The sequence below is a fragment of the Metarhizium album genome (assembly GCF_000804445.1).
Source record: "Metarhizium album ARSEF 1941 chromosome Unknown scaffold_13, whole genome shotgun sequence".
NCBI classification, from domain to species: Eukaryota; Fungi; Ascomycota; class Sordariomycetes; order Hypocreales; family Clavicipitaceae; genus Metarhizium; species Metarhizium album.
In genome coordinates, this window is record NW_024467587.1 from 113,522 (window position 1) to 137,972 (window position 24,451).

At 52.7% G+C, this 24,451-nt stretch overlaps 8 protein-coding genes across 8 annotated transcripts; 4 read left to right on the forward strand and 4 right to left on the reverse strand.

Annotated features, from left to right (window-relative positions):
* Window positions 1-96: 96 nt before the first annotated feature.
* Window positions 97-1,597, reverse strand: MAM_05274 (UV radiation resistance protein/autophagy-related protein 14; the record flags this gene model as incomplete). The annotated part of the gene is made up of 3 exons (XM_040824072.1): window positions 97-486; window positions 877-935; window positions 1,021-1,597. 3 exons carry the CDS (start codon window positions 1,595-1,597, stop codon window positions 97-99), a joined length of 1,026 nt encoding a protein of 341 aa, XP_040677784.1.
* A 639-nt stretch (window positions 1,598-2,236) lies between these two features.
* Window positions 2,237-3,790, forward strand: MAM_05275 (uncharacterized protein; the record flags this gene model as incomplete). The annotated part of the gene is made up of 2 exons (XM_040824073.1): window positions 2,237-2,569; window positions 3,326-3,790. The coding sequence occupies 2 exons, from the start codon at window positions 2,237-2,239 to the stop codon at window positions 3,788-3,790; spliced, it is 798 nt and encodes a 265-aa protein (XP_040677785.1).
* Window positions 3,791-4,769: 979 nt separating this feature from the next.
* MAM_05276 (Casein kinase II, alpha chain (CK II alpha subunit)) lies at window positions 4,770-6,299 on the forward strand (the record flags this gene model as incomplete). Its single annotated transcript, XM_040824074.1, has 5 exons — window positions 4,770-4,842; window positions 4,914-5,209; window positions 5,369-5,563; window positions 5,689-6,108; window positions 6,183-6,299. The coding sequence occupies 5 exons, from the start codon at window positions 4,770-4,772 to the stop codon at window positions 6,297-6,299; spliced, it is 1,101 nt and encodes a 366-aa protein (XP_040677786.1).
* Window positions 6,300-7,472: 1,173 nt separating this feature from the next.
* Window positions 7,473-11,530, reverse strand: MAM_05277 (Myb-like DNA-binding domain protein; the record flags this gene model as incomplete). Its single annotated transcript, XM_040824075.1, has 2 exons — window positions 7,473-7,628; window positions 7,718-11,530. The coding sequence occupies 2 exons, from the start codon at window positions 11,528-11,530 to the stop codon at window positions 7,473-7,475; spliced, it is 3,969 nt and encodes a 1,322-aa protein (XP_040677787.1).
* Window positions 11,531-12,345: 815 nt separating this feature from the next.
* MAM_05278 (Autophagy-related protein 6) lies at window positions 12,346-13,569 on the forward strand (the record flags this gene model as incomplete). Its single annotated transcript, XM_040824076.1, has 1 exon — window positions 12,346-13,569. The coding sequence occupies one exon, from the start codon at window positions 12,346-12,348 to the stop codon at window positions 13,567-13,569; it is 1,224 nt and encodes a 407-aa protein (XP_040677788.1).
* Window positions 13,570-15,012: 1,443 nt separating this feature from the next.
* MAM_05279 (Pex13 protein) lies at window positions 15,013-16,382 on the reverse strand (the record flags this gene model as incomplete). The annotated part of the gene is made up of 3 exons (XM_040824077.1): window positions 15,013-15,725; window positions 15,789-16,253; window positions 16,328-16,382. The coding sequence occupies 3 exons, from the start codon at window positions 16,380-16,382 to the stop codon at window positions 15,013-15,015; spliced, it is 1,233 nt and encodes a 410-aa protein (XP_040677789.1).
* A 951-nt stretch (window positions 16,383-17,333) lies between these two features.
* On the forward strand, window positions 17,334-18,662 carry MAM_05280 (ABC1 domain containing protein; the record flags this gene model as incomplete). The annotated part of the gene is made up of 1 exon (XM_040824078.1): window positions 17,334-18,662. One exon carries the CDS (start codon window positions 17,334-17,336, stop codon window positions 18,660-18,662), a length of 1,329 nt encoding a protein of 442 aa, XP_040677790.1.
* A 346-nt stretch (window positions 18,663-19,008) lies between these two features.
* Window positions 19,009-21,329, reverse strand: MAM_05281 (WD40/YVTN repeat-like-containing domain protein; the record flags this gene model as incomplete). The annotated part of the gene is made up of 4 exons (XM_040824079.1): window positions 19,009-19,591; window positions 19,649-20,738; window positions 20,794-21,027; window positions 21,107-21,329. The coding sequence occupies 4 exons, from the start codon at window positions 21,327-21,329 to the stop codon at window positions 19,009-19,011; spliced, it is 2,130 nt and encodes a 709-aa protein (XP_040677791.1).
* Window positions 21,330-24,451: the final 3,122 nt, after the last annotated feature.

Below are 24,451 nucleotides of genomic sequence, written 5' to 3' on the forward strand. Positions count from 1 at the left end.
GATGTATTATGCACAGAGATGGCACTGTCGGGAGTATATAGAACGATGTACCTGCTTTCATTACACTCATGCAGGGCTTTCGCATCCTGTATGCCATCATCTATGCTTAACCTTGGTCCAACCATTGGTCCCAGAGCGAGGAGTTGACTTTGCATGGGTAGACTTGTCCAGGACATTTTGAGCACTTGTGGCACCAGAATCAGCCCCCGGCAAGTCTTCGATTTTCCAGGCATCGTCATCCAGAATCTCCCAATCCGGAGCTGGCGCGTCCCCAACAAGCTTCTTCTTTAATCTATCTGCCAACTTCATCGGACTTGGCAGCTTCAAACTTCGAATCAACTCGGTTCCTTCGTGACCACCCAGGAAGTAGAATGTTGCACCGTGGGAAAATCGACCAAGCCAGTTCCCCTGGCTTTCTTCTTCCACCTCCTCACCGTTCGGTCCCCAGCCCGGGACCTTTACATTAATAGGATGAAAGTCGTGCGCCTGGGCACTCATTAGAAAGCTATAGAGATTACGTCCCATATTGCAAACATCTTCGAAATTACTCGGATCACCGACAGACACCCCTTGGCAGTAACATAGCCAAGCTATGTTGTACGCCAACAGAGTGACACCTTCGAGAAAAAAGGAGTGCGTGGATGGATCTTCCTTTAGGAGCTGTGCCGGAGACCTGTCGACAAACAGCGGCCTTGGCCTCGGAACTCGTTGAGAGTCCGTTTCCCGAGAGTGAGATGGAGATCCTCCCGAGAAACTAGGAAATGATACATGAGAGTGCTGATACGAATTGTTGAGATTGAAAATTGTCGGTCGGGGATAATCTCGATGCGGAAGCGTTATTTCGGCTGGCAGCCGAATAGAGAGATAATGGCACACAAGCATCAAGATGTGAGTCACATGAGCAAGGGAAGTGGATATAACCTCTGGGGTGTAGGCTGTGAAGTGTCAGTCAAGGACATTCCCTCTTGACCAGAAAAGTCTTGACGACCTGTTAGAGAGGGCGGGGTGAATTGTACGTACAATCCATGGCAACCAAGTCGATAATAGGCACTCTACCAAGCTGGTATTCGTATCGGGCAGACCCCGCCTTCTTCGTTCTCTTGAGTCCGTATAGTCTGATTGCCTGAGTACACAGAAACGCGCGAGTGTTGGCAGTGGCTTCAGCCCTCTGAGCCCACCGAAACCTGGCCACTTGAGCCGACTTATCCAACTCTTGTTGCTGCTTTACCCGACGTTCTGCTAAGCCGCCTGAAGCGGATGCCAAGTCGGATCTTCTGCGAGATAGCGCGGCCTTTCGTGTTCGAATTTCTTCCCTGGCTGCCTGTATCTCTTCGTTCAGTTTGTTGGCCGAGGCGAGGATTTCATCAGTCCGGTCCTCCTCCATGTGCCGCGTTGCCGCACACTGTTCGATGTCGCCGTGGCTGTTCTTGCTCGACTTGGCGTAGAACTCATTGACCTGTCCCTGGAGACTTTCATTTTCAAGAAGGGCTTCCAAACTATTTATGCGAAGCTCGTACAAGCTATTGCGAGCATCGAATGCGCAGAGAAATGGAAGCTTCTGGGCATCATGGTCCCGGTGACAGATGTCGCACTCCATGCTGAGGTAGTCTTCGTCTCCTGCCACCTGCTGTAAAGAGGCTGTCACGGACTAGATAACGGCTGCATTTGGAGAGGTCGGGCAAAGTGCTCAATGAGAGAAAGATGAAGGCTCCACCGAGTTGTGCGCGCGCGATGCTCATGGGCTGCTAAGCAGGTGAGTGGAAATTTAACTGAGGCGGTCACGAGGTGAGAAGTGAAGGACAAAAACGTGGGGTGCAGGCCAAGTTCGGGATGACGCCACAAGGCAGGCACGACGCCAGCGTCCTGCTGCGATGGTGCAGCGGGGAGGCTTGTCGCTCTTTCCAGGAGCATTGGGCCAAATGCTCCGCTAGCGAGAATGGTTGCTGCCAGCCAATCACGGCGCGCATCATCAATGCACTAATCAGTCTCTGACCCTTTATCATGATCAAACGTTGACGGTAGGGCTCTGCTCTGTGAAGCGTAGACAAAATCCTTTTTCCCTTGTGAGCTGCCGGTTAACGCCACCCGCGACGCGGTCATGAGATTGGAACTGGCTTGATTGTGTTGGATCTTGTCGGCTCGCGCCTTGAATCCCATTCGTCTCCATAGTAGGCGAGCCTTTGAAACATCGTCGCTCCGCCCAGAGCTTTCTGAGCATCGCCTCTTTATCATCAACATGTCATCACCTCACTCACCACCCGGGTCTCCGGCCAATGAGTCCATCGAAGCATGTCCCGTTGAAGACCAAGACGAGCAGGCTGCTGGTGGTGGTGACGATACGATAACTATATCGGACGTGGCAGCGCAGGTTCAACCGCAGGCCCAACCGCAGGATCATCCGACAGAGGAGCGGAAAAACAATCACTACAGCACGTCTTCTCCCAGTCCACCTCCAGCGGATGTGCCTCCTTTCGACTGGGATTATTTCGAGTCAAGGTACGAGAAGGCATTGCAAGAAGCCGACGAGGAAGAAATGGAGATTCTCAATGAGGCTGAAGCTCTCGCCAAGGTAGGAGCCTCACCATGATTGATATTCCCCATGGCATGGTTAATTAATTATGCATGGCCAGTATTTTCGAGTCTGGGCATCTGCGGCGTCAGCGCACGATAATGATCGGGCTGTCAAGAGACTGCGCACTAGAGGGCGATTTGTAAACCTGGCTGAAGAAAAAATGGCCCAGAAACAAAAGCACTGTAAGTCTCTACTTGCCAATGTACCTTCAAAACTAACCTTGGATTCAATCAAGATGAGGAAGTAGTCCGCGCATTCGAAAGTGCTCTCGCCCTCCTAAAGTCTAGCTGACCGCTCATCATCAGTGGTTTTGCACCCAACACGTTTTTTCCCTTTTTTTTTTCTTTTTTTTTGCCCCACTACACCGTCATATGCTCCATGCATGGACGCGTTCCGGTCGGTCGGGTGACCATTTTTTGATCCATCGCTGCTATACCTCGTTTTCACGCGACACCACGGGACTCTTGAATGTTCAAGGATGCTGCCATTCTTGCATGCGTTAGAGATCCTCCGTCTGCGCTGCATACGATGCCACTGGCAGATGCCAGCCGAGAGCTCAGGCTTGGCATTGTCGCCATTTCTTCCATCGGTTGCTGCCGACTTGAGCCTTGATATTAGCATCGATTATGCACACTAGAATGGCGGCATCAGGGGACGAAAATTGTCAAGGCTTGGTAGGCAGCTTGCAAATTTCGCATGTTAGTATACCATTGACGCGACGGCGAGCGCTGCTAGAGGTGCTAATTCTTGAAGAACCAACTGCTCGACTTCCATCAGAGCCACTTTTCCGCCGATGCTGTAGCCAGATTTGGCTCTGATTTTTTGAATCTCACAGAAAGGAAAGAGGTAGATGAAAATAATGACGAGGAGGGCTGGGAGGGCGAAGTCGATGACGGCCTCGGCTACTATGAGGACGGAGTGAAGCGCACCTTGACGGACGAACAAATTGAGATATTCCGGCACTCCGAATTAAGAGACCTCGACCGTCGACAGGAGCAGGCCAAATCATCAAAATTGATGGGCAATAAAGGCAACGTGACTTCACAAAGTCAGGGGCCCTCAACGGAACATGACGGCGTAGCCACCCACGCAACGCGCAGCAGCAAGAAAAGGAAGAAAAAGGCCAGGAAGGACAAGCAAGAGAAGCCTAAGCCTGACTTGAGGAAACGTACATGGGACGTTGTGGATGCTGGACTGGATTCCTTGGATTACGATTGAGGCAATGGCTATAAATCGAGTCCTGATGCTGAGGTAAGTCAATGACGCCCGCATATTCATGTCTACATTGATATTTTTACACACTTCTTTTTGCCGAGTCCAACATGATGAAACTCCTTGTATCGTCATCCTTAGTCAGATCCAGATTGCAGACAGATGATTTATTTGTACTCTTGTTCAAATGAAGATGGCTGCGCAAATCAGGACATGACGAGTGATTTAATCTTCTCTCTGAGGGCGAGTATCAGCCAACTGCGTCACTACACATGCCCAAAGGAATCTGCCGCCTAACTATTTTTTACTAGGAACCACTGAATGAAGGAGGATTCGGAGGACGACAGTTATCCTCATTGTGTGATTGAAAGGATGTGTCGATGCTCTGGTTGGGCATCATGTGGCAGAGGCTTAGAAGCTTCCTCGTTGCGTGAGCAGACGATTGAAAAGCCACTGCGCGGTGTATGGAATAAATAGTAGATGGGTTATGAAAAGGTGAATAATGATGACGATAAATCTCTATGCTCATTCCGAGCCGCGCAATGAATACGTTGGTGTTTTTGCAAACCACGCGGCCGAGTTCAATCCAAGGGCAACCTTTTTGCTGCAGCGGCTGTCGCTCCGTCAATCAGTGGATGAGGCGGCGTCGCAGCCAATTAAAGGAGCGAAGAGCGGCCGAGAGTGGGCCCAAGTGGCAGGACTCAGGAGTGGCAGGAGTGCCATCCCACCTTTGCCTCGCTGTTGCCCTTCAAACAGTGTGCACCAAGGTCGAAACCTCCAACGCCAAACCTTGAGCCTCGACCCGTCCAACCTCCTCCCTCCTCCACGCATCTCGCGGCCTTTGAAACGGCACTCGACGTCGAGGTTCTGCGCCGGCCATTCCTCTCGCACCATCACGCAGCACAGCCAGCCCTCGCCCCCTCATAGCATACATACATTCATTGTCAGCGCCGCACCCATTGCGACGCCTCCGCGCACAGGCAGCATGGCGCGCGTCTACGCAGATGTCAACCAGAACATGCCCCGCAGCTACTGGGACTACGACAGTGTCAATATCAGTGGGTTGCCATGATGTACTTGATTGTTTTACAAACCCCCGGCTTCAACCGCTGACGTGCGCGAGACACAGGCTGGGGAGTCTTGGAGAACTATGAGGTCGTGAGAAAGATCGGTGCGTCCGTCCTTTTTGCCGTCTCCCGCCGCACTGCTGCATTGCATGGCTGCATCGTTAACCTCATCTACACAGGCCGCGGCAAATATTCCGAAGTCTTCGAGGGCATTAATGTTGTCAATTATCAGAAATGCGTCATCAAAGTTCTCAAGCCTGTTAAGAAGAAGAAGATCAAGCGCGAAATCAAGATTCTGCAGAACTTGGCTGGCGGCCCCAATGTCGTGGCCCTGCTGGATGTCGTCAGAGACTCACAGGTTAGATTTTTTTTTCCCCCCGTCATCTTTTTCTTTCAAACCCCGATTCGATTCTGGCTCTCCCTCTCTTCACCGCGCTACGCTGCCTCGTATCGTACAGGAATACTTTTGCGAATTTTCGCTGACGCATTGGGACTTGCTTTCTCTTCGTCTTGGCAGAGTAAGACACCATCTTTGATATTCGAATATGTCAACAACATCGATTTCCGCAGCCTGTATCCCAAATTCAATGACCTCGATGTGCGGTTCTACATTCACGAATTGTTGAAGGCCCTGGACTTTTGTCACAGCAAGGGAATCATGCACAGAGATGTGAAGCCTCATAACGTTATGATCGATCATGAAAACAGAAAAGTACGTCTTGAAGGATTCGTCTGCTCGGCCGAATCCCAGGCAGCATAGCAACACTTGTGGACCATTGGAGACTGATCCTTTTGCTAACACCTTTTTTTTTTTTTTTGCTTTCCCTTCTCGTCTAGTTGCGTCTCATTGATTGGGGTCTAGCCGAATTTTATCACCCTGGGACCGAGTACAACGTGCGCGTTGCTTCACGTTACTTCAAGGGCCCCGAACTCTTGGTCGATTTTCAGGAGTACGACTACAGCCTTGACATGTGGAGCTTGGGCGCCATGTTTGCCTCCATGATCTTCCGCAAGGAGCCCTTCTTCCACGGAAACAGTAATTCGGACCAGTTGGTGAAGATTGCCAAGGTGCTCGGAACCGACGAGCTCTTCGACTACCTTGATAAGTACGAAATTGAGTTGGATTCACAGTACGACGACATCCTTGGCCGGTTCCAAAAGAAACCTTGGCACAGCTTCGTGACATCCGAGAATCAGCGTTTTGTCTCTAACGAAGCCATCGACTTCCTCGATAAGCTGTTGCGATATGACCACCAAGTAAGTCCCTCTCCGCCCGCACACCCTTCGTGGAACACGTCATGGATAATCCATTCTAACTACGGCTGCTGCAGGAACGGCTCACCGCAAAGGAGGCCCAAGCCCACCCTTACTTTGACCCAGTCCGGGATCCCGAGGTCTTCAAGCAGCATCTGGCCAACCCCGGTCCCAATGGTGCATATAAAGCCTAGGGCCTCAACTGCACCCAGCAGTCATAGCTACCACCACCAGGAACTCCAGCTTGGGTCTCGGCTTCTGAAACTCTCATGCTCTCTCGACATGTCGTCCAGCTGGAGCAATTTATTGGACCTCGCCATCTCCTTCCTCTTTCAAGCAAGGATAGTCACATAAACTTGCTTGAAGAGATTGGACTTTTCCGACTCGAAAGATCAAAGTCGAAAATTACCACATTGCTTAGACGACTGACGCCTCGGGGAACAGGATATGAGTACCTATAGTCAGCTATTTATAGATGACATACAGCGCACTAAGAGCATGGGCATTATATCAGTAAGGGGCTTCTTTCTACACCGAAGCGGTAGGGCAGGCAGAGGAGTCACGGGTTTTATTTCCATCTTGCCCCGGCAGTCGCAAGGCGTTACGGAGAAAGTAGCAAAGAAAAAAGTCCAGAATGTGAAATAGCAGCGGTGGGGAGGAAATAGGGGTATCCTGTTTCCCCCTTTTATTACTTTGTCAATGTTCTATTCAGGGCGTCCAGGCCAGCCCTGGTGTTTTTTTTAGTGTTTTGTTTACTGATAGCAGTAGCAGCGCCCGCCATAATTGGCATTGGAAAGAACATTAAGCGTCTGCAATTGATCTAGTTGTGATGATGTCGACTGTCTGAATACTGATACCTTGAAATAATAACTTTAATCAATTGCGATTGCCCACTACCAAGTACACCATTCCTATGCAATTGTGCTCCATGTGAGACCCAACATCATAGGCAAGTAAAACAAAAATCCCTGTTACAGGTATATCCATCAACGCCGCACTCCTTACTACGACCAGAAGTTGATGCCGACTTTGAGCGCGACCCATCTGTACGGCGTCGTTTCTGCTTTTTCCCTTTGTCCTTTTCTTGCCCGTCGATCCTATCTTTGGGAAGCTTCTCCTGCTGGAGCTTGTCCTTCTGAGGCCTCTCCCTTCTAGACTTCGACTCTGTGTCCTTGATCGACACCGTCGATTTCCCAATTCTGTCTCGAGACACATTCGTTTGGCAGGTTGAGTTTGACCTTGTCGACGATGACGATTTGGATTTTGCCAAACTGTCCAGCTCATCAACCTCGTCATCTCCACCTTGTTTGTTGTCGTCGCCGGCGCCTGAAACCAATGACAGGAGTGAACGTCTTGAATTTGGCTTTTTAAGAGCCGTTGAGCTCTTGTCCTGGGACGTCGATGTTTTGGACACTGATGGATTTGACACGCTTGACGTCGACATGGTTGACCTCGACACAGACGACCGGTCTGTCCTGGTTATTCTTGGAGGGTGTAGCACGGGAACATCCGGTAATCTTGTCCTTGGTTTAGCAGTTGTTGATTGACGAGAAATCCCCGGCTCCACGGGTTTAGGCTTTGGCTTCTGCACTACCTGTTTCGGCGTCGATACCCTTTGCCGCGGTTCCAATATTGCTTTCTTGAGCTCTCCCATCGTTCGCCTTTCTGTCGTGCGTCGCTTACTGAGAGGGCTTTCATTGTTTGGAGGACTACGAGTAGGTGACTTGACAAAGATGGGAGACTCCGCAAAAATAGGGGCGCATCTCTCTGCAGACCTGGGTACCTTGGGGGAGCGTCTTTCAGGCAATTTCCTTGGAGTTTGGTTTGTAAGCTCAACTGGCTTTTGCGGCTCTGGCGTTCGAGGACTCGTGATCGTCTTGGGTGACGATTTCGTCTCTGCTCCTGAAGCAGCCTGGTCATCTTCCTGCCTTTCTTTTGGTTGTGATGGCTGAAGAATTGGTTGTTCCGACGACTTTTGAGGCTCAGTAACTAGTCGTTGGCAATCGTCCACTGCTTTGGGTACAACCTCAAGGGAGGCAGCTGCCGTTTCGACAGATTTCTCGTTGCTCGTTGACGATCCTTGCTCACTGACAATCGAATCTTTTATTGCCGTGTCGACTATTACTATTGGAGGCAACTCTGGTGGGCGTTCTGTTGCCGGTGTGCAGGCTTGGCCATTTTCCCCGTCGGCGCCAACGAAGTCGGGAGCGCCTTGTAAGGAAAGAGAAGAGGAATAATCCAAAGTCTCTTCTGGCTCCAAAACTGGCCCCTTCTCTCGCGCATCTCTTGTCGCAATGCGATTGTTCAAAGGCTCTGGCGACGATGGAAGGTCAAAAGCATCTGGCCCATACCGTAAGGGCTTGCTATCTTTGGCAGACTCGAGAGAGGTTGGGGTGTGGCGATCGACATTGTGCTCAGGTGCTGGAGAGGGAGTACAACGCCCTTCACCTTTCAATGGTGATGACCTTCTCATGCTGGGCGGCGGACTCGGTGGTGAAGGGGTTGGCTGGGCACCCCCTGTCACGCTCTTCACCGGCGACTGCGTCACGACAAATCCTCCATCATCATCTTCCATAGGTGAATCAGAATCTTCCAATAGTAAGGCGGGATCTATACAAGTTGGGTCGAAGGTGTCTGAATCCGTCAAAGCTGGAGCGGGCTCACTCGCACCCAGCTCTGCTGCAGAAAGATCCACAGATGCTTGCTCGGTTAAAGCAGGATCGATCAAAGCAGGATCAATCAAATCGGAATCAAAAGGGACGGATTCAGGTGATGCCTGGTCAAATATATCGCGTTCAGCCGGAGGACACTCTGTTGATGCGGGATCAGGCATGCTCCGGTCGATTGAATACGACTCAATAGATCCTTGATCAGGTACTGGCATGTCATCCAGAAAAGAGACAGCAGCCTCGATGTGAGAGCCTTGATGTGTGGTTGATGCAACGTCAATGTTACTGACTTCTGGTAGTTCTGTGATGCGTGCAGGCTCATCGCCCGTTTCCGGGGATGAAAAGGAGTCGGTCTCAGGGGTTCCGGCCTCCTCTGACGATGACCGAGAGGTCCTCTCGATCGACGTCGGGGGCCCAGCTTGAAACTGACTTTCGAACAAAGACCCGCCTTGAAGACATGCGATATCTTGCGCAAGCTGCCGGGCAACGCCATACCATGCGTCCTCCGATACCATCGTACGGCCCGACTGTCCACTAAGAAGAGCAGTCATGCTGTTCTGCAGACCGGGTAGTTGCTGGTGCGATGAGAACTCTTCGTACGCTTTCTTAGAGGCACTTCTCTTGCGGTTCATCACATAGCCAGGGTAGACCGAGTCAAACTTGACAGGGTATTTTCTCGGTCGTCCTCGTTTTCTCTTCACCGGCTGGGACGGCGACAGTGGTTGGGCTGGGCGATATGGTATGATAGGTTGTTGCCAGAGCTGTTGGATCGGCTGTTGCACAATTCGCTGTGGAAATTGGAACATGGGATGCTGGATATATGACTGCTGCAAAGGGTACCAAGGCTGGTAAGACCCTTGCTGAGGAAATTGAAAAAGAGGCTGCTGGAACAAGGGATTCAATGGATACTGAAACCCTTGCTGCTGGAAACTAGGCTGAAAGGTTTGAAGGAAAGGTTCCTGGCCCTTGGGCTGTTGACATCGCTTATCGGAGGAACTCTTCGGACTCTGTTGTGGCACAGTCCCAGGTAGAGGATATTTTCTAGGCCGGCCTCTCTTTCTTTTCACCTGTGGAACTGTTTCTGATCGAATTTGTTGTGTCCTTGGCTGCATAGTTGCCTGTGCGGTTGGTGCAGTTGACATTGTGGGCATGAATGACATGTTTGGCATGGTCGGTACAATAAGAGGTCTTGTCAAGCCGGGTAGTTCAGACAAGGGAGCCTTGGGTTTCCTTCGATAGGTCCGAGGGGGCCGATAGCCAGGAGGATATTTCCTAGGTCTCCCTCGCCCCCGTTTGACTACTGTGCCATCAGCATTAGCATTAGAAGCCGGGACAGCAGTCGCGTTGGGGAGTGCCCTGGCAGATGTCGTGGGATTCGTGGTACTACTTGATTCCACCAGTGGCGAATATAGAGGTGATTCATCGTCTGAGAGCACACAGGCGGATTTGTAATCTCGCTGTTTAGACTTGGGAGGCTGCGGGGGTTTCGATTTGGCACTGGATTGAGTGGGCTGATTTCCTAGAGAAGCATACGAATCCTGGGAATCAGGTATGATTCTCGAGGCGGGTTCTGACGCACTCGTCGGCTTCGGCTGTGGCATTTCGTCGGTCATGTCGCCTGTGTCCGAAGACAAGGGTGCCTCTGCTGATGAGAAGACGGCATCATCGATGGTGTCACTCTCCTCCATGGTCTCGACCCAAGAGAGGTTCCCCAAAGGCATCATTTGCTTCCCAAGCTTATCATAGTGTTGTTTAGGCGCATTGACTGTTCGTTTATGCGACGCTGTAGGCCTTTCCCTTCCTCCCTTTCCAGCCCATGGGGCAAGGAGAGCCTTGGGCCTTTTAGCTGTCGTCGGCCTCGCCCTTGACGGGCCTAACCGTGCTCTGATAGCAGGACGATGTTCAGGTTCGTTGTCATTAAAGCGGTAGTCAGGAGCCCAAATAGAACCGGAGCCATCCTGCTTGGGAAATTCATATCGTTCCTGCGCTTGAGGCAACGTGTCCCACGGCCCCAGAGCAAGGGGCGATGCCCCGAACTCGCCCAAAGATGAGGCGTACCGCAAACCTCCGCCGCCATAAAGTCCGGAGATCAAGCTTGGACTCCCATCAGATTTTAGATCATATCCAGATATTGCGTCCACAGACTCCGGACTGAACGGTTGCTGCAGCCTCTGGAGCTGCACATTGCCCGGTGGGAGTTTGGTGTCGTCTGCATCGCTCGTCCAGCTTTGGCTCGCGTCGTCGTCGTCATGCAAAGTGTCATCAGCTCCCAATTCACGGGAGTAATATGGACCCCTCTCATCTTCTGGACGATCATCTGGTAAGATTGCGCCACCATCATCGAAATTCTCCTCGTCGTCGTCACGGTGGTCGTTGTCAACGTTTCCGTTGGGGCTCCGAGGATCATCTCCAACGTCGACCTCATTACGCATGTTTTCAATGTGACCATTGTTAACGACGATTTCTCCGGTACATAGGTCGATCTCGTCGCCGATTCCCTCAAAGTCACGGCCATATTTCTCGAAAATACGGGCCATGGTAGCTCGAAACCGATTGTCGGCATAAGCTTTCTCAATAGCAAGCTGGTAGCCGTCATCCTGCTCAACGGAGCCTTCTCGTTCCCCGAGAGCTGCCTGTCCATTATCACTGTGGTCGTCTTCGTCATACTCCTCCCAGTCCTCGTCATCCCCGTCCGCGTCGTCATCCCACAACTGAGGATGCTCGCCCAGTCGCCGCCGCTTGACTTGGGGTTCCATGGTGGCTCACTGTAGTAATTGTGCAACCCATGTGGCGTGGTGAGAGTGTCAATATCCAGGGAATGCAGCACTGGACAATGCTTGAACCTCGAGCTGTGAGGAGTATAGTTTGGTAAAGGGTCTGACCTACTGACAAACAAATTTCGAGGGTCGAATTCAATGTTGGGTCAACGCGTCCAAAAGAGTCGAATGGCGCGCGTTAAGTGACCAGCAGGCAAGAGCTCGGCACCGTCCCATGTCAGCAGGCGCGCGCCAGCAGTCGGCCAATGATGCCGCGGACGCCTAATGCATTAGTCATGGGACGCGCGAAGATGGGGCTGGCATCGTCTCCACACAGTGCCCCAACACTTAAGCTCACTGTCAGTCAAACCACCACGTTGACGTCGATGTTCATCTCCATGCGCCGTCTGTGCAGCACTTCATTTTGAAAAACCCCGTGCCAGCATCTCTCTCCACCTCTCTCGGCGCCGCCGGCTCCTCGTGGGCGTATGACCGCACACACTTTGCCGTCATGTTCTGCCAAAAATGTCGGCAGCCACTGAAGCTGGACGGCTCTCTTGAGGGCCTCAATCCAGCCGCGTACGATTTGCTTATATGTAAGGTTACTCGATATCGTTTTGTCACATATGTCTTTAACCACTTATCGCCCTCCAGCAGCAACGGCGCAACAAGCTTCCAAACGCCAACCAGAGCCTCGATCGTCCCTCTTGCAGTCGCAGGAACAGACCAGAAAGTCTCTTTACGATCGGGTGTCGCAAAACTCGGGTCAGCCAACCTTCAAAAGATATCATGGCAGCCACCCACGGGACTCGGCTATGTCATTCATCTACCTGACCGAGTCTCAAGTTGGCCATCCTCAACCGCCTGTCAAGGAGTTACCAGCAGCTGCACCGGCACCGGCCAAAAGGTCAAGCTCCACGCAAGAGTCGACTCCCACCAGCCAACAGCCTTCAAGCGGCGACGAAATGGATAGGATTAATAGACTATTCGAAATTCTCTCCGCAAGATCCGATATCGATCACCCCGTCTGCGTCGAGTGTACAGATTTGTTAATTGATGGATTGCAAAGAAAGCTGGAAGCTTCATCGAAGGAACGCGACGCATATGTACAGCACCTTCGACGAGTAAGAACTGAACGTCCCGGTCCAGATGAGATAAAGGCTCGCCAGGACCGGCTCCGAAAAGCCGAAAAGGATAGGATTGCTGCCATGGATGTGTTGCGACGGCTAGAAAGGGAAAAAGATGCCCTCGACGAGGAAATTTTGGCTCTTGAAGAAGATGCCCGCCAGCTTGACAAGGAGGAGGAGGCTTTTTGGAGAGAACGCAACGCTTTTGCAACGAAAATGGCCGATTTTCAGTCAGAGAGAGACAGCATCAACGCCAAATACAGCCATGACTCGCAGCTTCTCGAAAAACTCCAGCGCTCAAACGTCTACAACGATACGTTTTGCATCAGCCATGATGGCAGCTTTGCCACCATCAATAACCTTAGACTCGGAAGGCTCTCTAATAAGCCTGTGGACTGGCCAGAGATCAACGCAGCCTGGGGTCACGCTCTTCTACTACTCGTTACCGTGGCTGAAAAACTGGACTATAAATTTCACGGATATGATCCGCAACCAATGGGAAGCACCTCCAAGATCATTCGTTATGACGTTCCCAGCCCATCTTCGAGTCGCCTCGGCTCTCGGGCCATGCAAGCGCCTCCCAAGAAGCACGTTTTGGAGCTGTACAGCTCCGGAGATATGCCATTAGGTCTTACATTTATGCACCGCAAGTTTGATAATGCCATGGTTGCGTTTCTTGAGTTGGTGAGGCAGCTGGGCGCACATGTACAACGGCAGACCCAACAGTCAACAAGCACGCTCTCCCTCCCGTACAAAATTGAGGGCGATAAGATTGGAGAAGTGAGCATCAAGCTGGGAATCGCGCAAGACGATGGCTGGACAAAGGCTTGCAAGCTCACCCTCACATGTTGCAAGTTCCTTCTCGCACATGCCAGCAACGTGGCGACAACAGCCAGAAGCACAGCCTCATGAGCAAGACTTCGCATATATGCTCCCAGCGAGGAGTAGCTAGCAACGAGGTTGAATCCCTGTGCTGCAAAATTATTATTTTTGTGAAGTATCTTTTCGCCGAGCTCCGCAATATTACCCGACGACTAGCCGATGAAGAAGAAACAGGTTCAAAACTAATAATCAAACGCGCGACCAAATGCGACAGAGGTTAGTCAACATTGCGTGGAACGGTTGCGCCGTCCTTGGTGTGTTTGCTAATAGTCAATACTTGTACAAGGTTTTATCACAAGCGATGTCAACTCTGGAGACTGATGCTATCCTGCAAGTGGTCAATTTGCATAGCACGGAAGTTCTAACGAGAAAGTCGTCAGCCCGATACTTCGAATTGAATAGAAGACGCGGCGAACACTTTCAAGCTATTAGCTAGGCAGCAGCTTCAGCAGACCAATAGAATGCATTCTCGCCCAATCAATTCATCTTGTTTTCTTTCCCGCAAACCGTAGCGAATGACGGCACTGCAAGCAATCACGCCGGGCAAATCAATACCCTTCCATCAAGGATGGCACGCTTCAGCGGGACGATATCGACGAAGCATTTCATAAGAAGGGTTACAAGACCTGGTTCTGGTTCGCCCTTTGGAACCAAGTATCTCAAAATACCAAGGTTTCCTTTAGCTGGCCTTGAGGTTGATCATATTCTCCTCGGCATGCCCGTTTCCCAGCCGGAGCAGAGCCAGACGATTCTATTTATTGCTGTAACTGGGGGCCGGCTGGAACACTAGCTACTCTTTCCTTTTGAGAGTCTCCCTCAAGTTCTCGCAGGCCTTGACGCGGGCCCATCTATTTATTGTCAAGCCAACCACTATGACGGCCATCAGCCACTACTTCGTAAAAGAGAGTTGCAGCCTATGCTAAGGAAACCTTTGTACTCTATCATGAAAGTAGACGGGAAAGTCTCAAAGTCGACCACTCGCTCCACATACCAGACATAGGGAATCAATTCATAGAACGTAGGCGCACATAGCTCTGACATTCCCCCGAGAAGAGCTCCACTGACGAGTACTTAGTATGTAGACCTCCAAAGCGACAGGCCCTTGGATGAGCCAGCTGGACAATTTAGCTGGTGGGAAGAAAGTCCAGCTCGAAACGCTGGGTTCGATGAGTTGTCATAGAGGACAACAAACCGGGTGACTCGTGTTGACGGAGTCGATGCAACAAATTGTACAACCGAGTTTCTTCAGACACAATGCAAGGCAAGCTTAGCTGTGTCCATTATGATGTGTTGTATTTCTTCCGATACATGAACGCTTGCACGCGCTCAACAATGGACTGTACAAGAACATTGTTATCATGGCATATGAAACCGTACCGCACCCAAATGCTCGTAGAACCGGTGTCCTTGAAGACACAGAAAGAAAATAAAAAAAGGTAACAACGCATGGTATTTCATCCGACCCCCTCTGCCTTATGAGTAAAAATGACTCCGTTGCATCCCATTAGCGGTGGCGTACTCCTTGCCCTCCTGCAGGTTCTCAGACGCAGTCGTCATTGAGTTGCATCTGCTGGAGTCACTAGACACGGCCTTGATGGCCTTGACTTCCTGGCCGGGACGCTTCAGCACCTCGAGATAAGTGGAAGGTAGGTAGCCCTGGCGGCCATCACGGGAGCGGCACTGCCACCATTCACTAGGGTTGCCTGCGGGATCGTGTTTTGTGAGGACAGCGACGAGATCGCCTTTTCGTGCTTCCAGCTCCATGGACGTGTTGATGCCCTGGGGGAGGTAGTCGTACATGAGGCGACAGAATTCGAGCTTGGACGGGTCAACGGGCTGTTGTGCTTCGAGAGCCTGCTGCTGTAGGCGGCGCTCCTCCTCTTCTTGGGAGGCGGCGAGAGTGCGGATCATCTTGGACATGAGATAGGGGATGCCAAATGCAGCGGCAAGGAAGAAGAATAGAGGTTTGCGGGAAGCCTTGGCGGGGCTGGGAGCGCCGTCAGGGCCAGGGCGGCCTTGGAAGCGGGCAAAGGCAGCGGGTGTGAGAGCGGTTGCGTCTGCTGGGGGTGGCCGGCCAGTGACTTTGGCGATGAGGGTGCGGATCCAGCGTAGAAGGGTGAAGATGCCGAGTATGGAGCCTAGAGTATCGCGAAGGTTGCCGAACTGCTCGGCGACTGATACCATGGCTGCGGTAGGGGTCAGTTACGTGATACCAGGGTGAGGCGTGGAAGAGCGCAATGTGAACCTACCGAAGAAGCTGGAGTGCGTAGCCATGTAGGTGCTCTCAAGCATTTGAGCAAAGCCGCCAAAGGCAGTTACAATACCCTCGAGCATCTGAAAGGTAGCTGCAGTTCCATTGCTAAACCGATTTGTTAAGCTGTTAGGGTCGTTGGCACCCATGCCGCCGCCATACATTCCCCCATACATGCCGCCGCCGTAACCTCCGTATCCGCCATACATGCCGCCGCCATATGCACCCATGCCGCCAAACCGTGAGTAGGGACTTGAGTACGGCGATGAATACGCGCCGCCATAGGCACTGTATGGCGAAGCGCCCATACCCATGGCGCCTACGCGACTGTACGCCGAGGCATTCTGATTAACGGCGGCGGCGAGAGAAGAGGGGCGATCGGGGACCGGAGGAGCGGCAGAAGAAGCGGTGATGGTGGTCGCAGATGCCGCCGGTGATGTGGCTGTCGTAGAAGGGATAGGACCTATTGTTGAGGCAGTTGTCAGCACGCGAATCCCAGGGGATAGCGGACATGGAAATAAAACAAGACGGTCGTACTGGAGGTAGTCGCAGAAGCGCCAGGCCTCTCCCAAGGCTTGGGGGGCGAAGCCATCATCGAAAATGATGCGGTTATCAAATGGGCGACGCGTTCAAGAAGACCTGTCCCAAGCTGATTGAGAATTGCGGGGGAAAGAAGCCGAGCAGATCGAAGCTACGTCAGAGCCCCCTCGTTTGCTTCTGGCGATATCCAGGGCGAGGCGATTTCGGAACGACCCGACCACCAAGCACAACGCGCTCACGATACCTGGTGCAAGGGATGGCAGCAATACAACGACTTGGACGTGGAAAGAAAAAGGGGGACAGTCCACTCGCAGATGGCAGGATGGGTGCGGGTGCTGGAACGAGGGCAGAGCGTGGATTTTGGATGATGCAGTCAGTATTAGGAAAACTGGGTTGAGGAGAGGCGTCGACGCTGGAGGACTTGAACGCTTGCTTGACTTGTGAAGATGTGGGGCCAGAGTCGGGCTTGGCTCGGCTGCCAACGAAAGAAGTGGGGCATGCGAGGTTGCTGACCGTTCACGTTGCGTCCTTGAGTCCGTGCCTCGGCACCTCAACCAGTTTGGCCGTGGCTCCGGCCTGGCCGTGAGGTCATGGCGATATGCCATCGACGCTTTTTTTTACATTTAGCTGATGGAGGAAGACATTGTGAAATGTTCCACACAATGTGAAAAGCCACACTAATGCGGTGGCAAAAACTGCCATCTCAACACCTGCCTCGCTACTCACGCACCTAGTCTGTCGGTGGACACCAAATGCTTACATAATTCAAACAAAACCTCAACACCAATGAACGGTTCACAGCTACTGTTCTGCGGTGCCAACTCGCCAGATGTGCCATACTTCTTCTTCTTCTTCTTCTACTTGTACATTGTGTTTTCATCCTCCCTCTACGCCTCTTGCGTCCACCCCAGCCAACTCCTCCTCGGGCATCGTCAGAAATCACCCATTCCACACACAACCCCCACGAGCGCCGTAACCATGAAATCATCCGCATAGCCCTCCCATGGCACCCAAGCGTCCCGGAGACCTGATCCCAAACCCGTCCATCAAGAAACGCAATCTCCAGTGGAAACTCTCTCCGCCCAACACCCCCGGGTCGTCCTCGCCCCCCAACGGCCCATCATCTACAAAACGCAACACCAGCCCCAAATCATGGCCGCCCACAACAGCGGCCATAGAATCCGGCAAAGCCCGCATCACCAACCCCGCCGATCATTTCGCAACCCATCTCGGAAACCACATCCTCGCCTCGCCTCTCCCCCTCCTCCCCATCCCAAGCTACACGGCCCTCTACGCAGGCTCCCTCACGGCCCAGTCCTCCCACTTCGTCATCCACCAACATGACCACCCCGTCGCCGGCCTACACTACGACCTGCGCCTGCAAATCAACCCCGCCAGCAGCGTCTCCTGGGCCATAATGTACGGCCCCCCAGGCGACCCCAACAGCGTCCGTCCCAATCGCAACGCCACCGAGACACGGGTCCATTCCCTCTGGAACCATCTCGTCGAAACGGCATCCCCGCAGACAGGCTCCCTACTCATCTGGGACACGGGCACCTACACCGTTCTCCCAAGGAGGGCCAAGCACGCCCCAACAACGGACCCCTCGTCCCAATCTAGTCCAGAGGACGAGCCGCGTCCGCAGCAAGAGTTACTACAGGAGGCATTTCGCAACCGCAAAATACGGCTTCAACTCCACGGATCCAAGCTCCCAGAGACGTACGTCGTGAACCTGCGGCTCACGAAGCAGGACGACGCAGAGGGCAGGGCCAAGAGCAACAGGCAGCCAAGAGGCAAGCGCACAAGAGTCAAACAGGCCGACCCAGAGACGAGCTCGAATTCCGACGTCATCACAGATGACGAGCACGACGAGCACGACGAGCATGACGAGGCTGACGGAAAGCGTGTCCTCGCTCCAGGGTCCAGAGAAGTCGGGCAGGCGCAACACGTATCCGCCCTAAAGGCCGAGCTGCAGGAGCTAGAAGACGCAGAGATTCGACGAACGAATGCCTACCCGGGCGCCTCAAACACCATTGGCAGCATCCACCAGAGGCGGTGGTATCTCTCGCTGGACAGAAGAGCATGCGGGTTCGAGCAACGGCTCCGGGGCCGCAGGGCAGTCTGGCAGTGCCCATCTACGTCCGCCTCTACTTGTACGTCGGACGCAAAAGGCGGGACCGACGCTATGCAGAGATTAAGCTTCCCCTTCTACGTGCGAGGCGTCCTACACGAACGTAGTGTTGTGACTGCCCGAACGGGCGAGGATGTCATGCACGATGAGGGTGTCCGAGATTTCGTACGGAGAAAGGGCTGGCAGCCAGTGTTGAATTAGCCGCCGCATACATGGCCTGACATTTCGAAAGAAACCATGAGCAACAACAGAATGAAGACGGCCGGACCACATGCCCAACCCCCTTGCCTTTAAACCCGTATATTACCGACAGATCTCTAACCAGTTCAATTCTCATCCCATCGTGGGAAATCAAGTAACAACATGTCAAGTGAAAGTTGCAAAAAGTTTCCAGACCGCATCCCGCTTCCTTACCGCAAACGCCAGTTCATGCGTGTAAAAAAACTCTTGGTATGACTTCGTGTTCTTGTGTACAGAAGCATGCCATGCCAACTTTCCCAACAGCTCGGGAAAAACTCGAATTGAATCCCATCCTATTGTACACTCACTACGACTTCTCCACAGGAGTTGGCGCAATTCGCCTCTTTTTAGGCTCCCTGGTTTCTTCCTTTTCGCTTTCGCTAGCATCGCGCTTCATGCCCACAACGCTTCCGGCAGTACTTCGAGGCGTTTCAGGTGGAGTTGTGATGGGAACGCCCTGGGCTTTGGAAGAATTGGTTGCCGTCAACCCTGGCACACTACCTGCAATAAGTGGAGGATTGCTCACAACGCCCGTGGGGACGGACGAGGACTGTGTCGCAACTGACGATGTCGAGTTGGAGCGTGCAGGCGATGCAGGCCGTTGCGATCCTGCGGGCGCTGTAGCTGGCGGTGATGGTGCCGTAAATGAAGTAGCAGAGTTCCGGTGCTGGTGATGAGAGCCATTTGGGAAAGGAGACGGAGGGGCGAAGCTCGTCGTGGGCGTCGGAGTTGGTGTGTTTTGATTTGAAGCAGCAGTGGTTGAAGTGGCTGTAGGCTTTGGAGGTCCGATTTCTCCTTTGTAAATTTCTCCCAACTCCCCAGATGCAAATGACAAGGTTGAACAGAATCCATCCGAAGATGAGATCACCAAGGTGAGGCCATTACTCGACCTAAACTAGGTTAGTCAATGTATTCGGGGGGGAACCGACGGTTTCAGGAGCCTTTACCAAGCTAAATCCGTAAAGGTAGCACAATGCAAGTTGCTCACAACGCAAATTGGAGTCTTTTGCTGAGTGTCGTATAACAACACTGAATCCTGGGTTGCAACGGCGTAAACCATACGGTAAGGCAGAGAAAAGGCAGGCTTTGGGCCAGGCGTCGACACATCGGTCTCCACATTTAGAGGCTTCGACTGAGAACCACTAGTCTCGGACGAGACGCTCGCCGGGGGCGGTGGTGGTTCCATCACCGCAGCACCAGGCGATGATTTGGAGACGGGCTCTGGTAACGAGGGCAACTGCTCTTCAGCTGATGAGGTATCTATGGTGATATGCATCGTAGCTGGGGGCGATGGACGGAGCGTGTAGCATACAGGAGAACATTTGACCACGACAGATGGCTTCTTGTGTCCTGGCAAATGCGCAATTGGTGGCTTGTTGATGCCACCTCGAGTGTAGATGTACACGGTATTAATGACTTCGTAGGTGGGTTTGGAATCCTTTTCTGTTTGGTGCTGAGTTTGATACTGACCGGATGGCGTAAGCAGAAGACTACCGTCGGGAGTAAACGTCAGTCGACGAAAGAAAGATGTCAATGTTTCATTAGCGTAAAGACTGGCGTTCTTGATGCCTAGCTGTGGCTTAGGTGAGGCTTCCATGGGCATCACAGCGGGAAGAGGCAGCGTCGGGGCAGGCGAAACGGAACGTCGTGAAGAGAATGAGGATCTTCGGCTGTGGCTCACGACACTTGGTGGATTCATCGGCAAGGGGATCGATGTGGGAGTGCCGGGCGCTGATGGAACAGGCGAGCCAACAGATGTTGCCGAGTCTGCCATTGAAAATTGCGCCCGATGGCCGAAGTCGGGCGGGGCAGGACTGTTTGACGATATTCGTCGAGGCGGCAAGTCGGCCTTGATGTGACTAGCCAGACGCGGAGGCTTGTCATCGTGACTAAGCGTATATTGGCCGTCTTTCGTCTTGAGAGAGTAGATGTGGACAGATCGATCGGAAGACTGCGTGGCGATGTACTCGTTTAAAGGATCCCAGGTAACGCCCTGGACATAATGACTGTGTTCGGCAATTTGTCTCACGAGAGTTCCTGTCGTCTCTGATTAGCTCGTGGCGAGTCATGATGAAGGGATTCAGCCAGTTACCAGAGTTGGCATTGTATATTCTAGCAATGTTGTCCATGCTTCCAATTATGAAGTGTGCGGCATCGGGAGACCAGGCCAGGTCATATATTTCGGCTCCACTAGATCGACACATATGCTTCGCCCTCCATGACTCTTTGTCGTCCTGGGTGTCTCCGCCAAAGTTGGAGGGGGGAAGTTCGCTGGGTACCCAGAGAATGACATTGCCGTCGTCGCCTGCGGACGCCAGAGTTTCGCCTATACAAATGCCAGGTCAGACTATCGAGCAAGACGCGTGACAGTGCCATGGCGGGCATGCAGCTATGCCAATGCCTACCTTTTGGAGCCCAGCGAACAACATTCACGGCTTGATTATGCTTTGACAAGGTTGAGAGGTATTCGACTTTTCGCTCGAGGCCATCGGATTCGACCTTCCAGATTCGGACGTGATTATCACCACCGGCAGTAGCAAGACGACCCTTCCCACCAGGCTCGAAGTGTGCCGAGTAGACGGGGGCGTTTTGGTCGTGCCAATTGATGATGAGCGGGGTGGCCTTCATCGTGAAAGAGGCAGATGCTAGGGCGGCGGCCGAGCGCTGCACCGCATGTGGGAAGTAGATTGATGGTTGTGAGGTTTCGAGTGCGAGGTCTGCAGTCTGTGGTCTGCGTGAAAATGGATCGACTGCACGGAGGTCGGTCTGGTGAGCTCGACAGTGGTGAATTGGCGTAGTCGGTAGAATGGATGATGGATGTATTTATTGTGGCAAAAACAACAGGCAATGAGGGAGTAAAGGTGACCAAGGAGAGCAGGCGAGGTCGTTGCTCCAGAAGGGAAAAAAAAAAGGAACAAGGAGGACAACAGAATGGCGGTTGGAAATTGCAAGTGAGGTGAGGTGAGATGATGCAGCTGGATGCATAACATTTGCAAACATACGACGCGAGGGGACCTTGGATTGCTCGGGCCTTGTTGCCCGCCGCCGAGAAGCTAACTAACTAGTAGTAAGGAACATTAAGCTACAATAAGTTGAGTACAACGTACAACGTACAACATTACAAGCCCGGGTTGGAGCTGCGGATGGAGCCAGCCCGGTTTGACGACACCCACTTGACCTTGACTTGACTGAGTTGGTGGACAAATGGGATCATCAAGCGAGCAGCAGCCAACCGCGAGTGCTGAAATCATGGGTGGCCCGTCGACGACGCTGGTACAGTGGTGCTGGCACGGTGCACTGTACTGGGCACGACTTGAGGCGGAGTGCTCCGTAGTGGGACTCCGTAGAGGTTCTCCATACGGAGCGGTAGGGCGTGCTAAGCAGTACATACTTACTCGGTTCCTCGGAACCTAGGTCTTGAGTAAGTACCTAGGTACTTAAGTTCTTAAAGCTGGTACCGAAGCTACCGGGTACTTGAGTAAGCACCTAGCAACCTACTTAAAGTACCTACTAAGTAATACTTTACTTAAGTAAGTACTCATGTACTTGAGTGGTAGGCGTGTACACCAGGTCAGATTATTGATTGAAGTGGCCAGCCATGGTGGGGTCTAGGGGGGCATCTGCTAGTAGGCTACTACTACTACCTGTAAGCACGGAGTGTTGCGCCCCGTGCCTGGCCTCGACCTACTATCATCAAGTACGGAGAAGTAACTACCTACTTAACCAAGTAGGTACTTAAGTAAGTACCTAGATACTTGGATGTAGCGACCTAAGTTCCTTGGAAAGCAAGACAAAGCAAAGGGACTGGATGCAGCATTTGGCCTCGTGCATCCATCTCTAGTATTCTCTACTGCGTACTGCCTCTCTCCCCGTACGCCGCAGCGCCGCCCTAGTCGACGAGGGCGAAGCGATCTACACACAGCTTCGCGGCCCCGATCCCTGATCAGTCAAGAATCAAGACAAGAAGAGTCGGGCCCGCAGCGCGCCTGGCAGCCTGCAACAACGCGGCACAACGAGCCTCCCTCCAACGATCGATCAAAGGCACCCACCCCCCCAGACGAACAAACATCTGTCAAACCAGCCTTGCTTGAACCAGCTTGCCACGGATAAACAAAGCCGACGAGCGCCCAAGCACAGCCAACGCCTTCAACACCCACGGCGATCAAGCCGCCTATGGGCATGGGCACTGGCACCCCGTCGTCGCTTGGCTGCAAGAAACGCGATGCCACATTACTACACCATGCGATGGAGTAACTTGCTCCCTTGCCGCGTCTGGAATAGTAGTGGCATCCGAGGCGTCAAGGTGGCTGGCCCTGGCGCCGTCGTCTTGCCACCACCCCACGTACTCCGTACGCATTGCATAGACTCTAGAGCAGAGTAGAGGGAGGATGCAGAGACGGATGAGGTTCCATGTCATGTTTGGTTGTCGTCGTGGGTGCTTGCTGATTAATAAGCCGCCAGGCTTTGCAATGCCTTGTGCCTTGCGTTTGCTTTGTCAATGCCGCAATTAACTTGTACTCCGCACGGGGGCGACGCGAAACCCCTTCGTCGTGCCGTGCCGCCGTGTTTCCTTTGAGACGTTTATGTTGGACGTGACACGTACGTCTCATGGCAACGTCACCGAACAATACTTTTGACCCAAGTGTTTCTCTACCGCCCAGTTTGAGTCTGTACAGGGAGCTTCATGCAAGAACGCCATGTTTAGGCCATGTACATAGGGTGATTTGCATCGTGGACCCGTGCTCAATCTCACGATGCTCTTCGGCCAACTCCAACCTGAACTCTAATACTAATAATACGAGTTGCTCAGGTCACGGAAATGGTTTTTTATTATAAGCCTGGCTGGTTCCCCACAGCAGACCTGCAGCCGGTGCTAGGCCAAGGGTGCCTTGCTCATGCCAACCAACGATGACTTTTGCAAACTGCATTCTCCAATACAGTACGTGGTTTCAACGCCAAGTTCAGCGCATTATCCATGGTATCCCATCGGCAGCATGGCAGTCTCCATCGGTCGCAGTCTCGACGACACATTCACGCTGCAACAGCTCGGGTCCAGTCTCGCCGCACACCAGACCTCCCCGCAGCGAGACACCAAGCAACGGTGCGTGATGGATATCGTCAACGTCAACGTCAACCCCGTCACTTGACTTGACCGCCATCAGCCGCCGGCGGCATCTTCTCAAGACCAGGCCACAGTCCCACGAAAACAATCTCCTGGCTGCTTCGGCCGGCCTACCTCCCTCCCTCCCTCTGTCCCTCCCCCCTCTCCCGTCATCTTGCGGGCCGACTGCAACTGCCTTGTCAGTTCTTGCACAGACAAAAAGCTGCAAGACCCGATGTTGTGCAACAGAGTTGGCGTCTGCAAACGACCCCAGGATGATTGCTGTGTGCTTGGCATCCTGCGTGACTCGGCGCATACTCCGTACCTAAATATTGTACTCCGTACGTACTGTGTAATGTTGCATGTTCAAGACCCGGGCAAAATCAGATATCCAGGTGACACAGCATGCCCGTACTCCGTACTTCGGGGGGCATTGTTCGATTGTGTTTGTATGGGCGAGCTCTGGTAACATTTTGTACGGCGCTTTATGCAACTTGGTATGCAGAATACAGAGTACGCAGCACTCCACATCATGATGCGAGTCATCAAGCCAGGCGCGTAGGCCATGGACAGGTGCGTAATAATACTTGTCTTGCAAGGGGCTATGGCCCATGGACGAATTGCCGTCCATCTGCTGCACACATTGCCA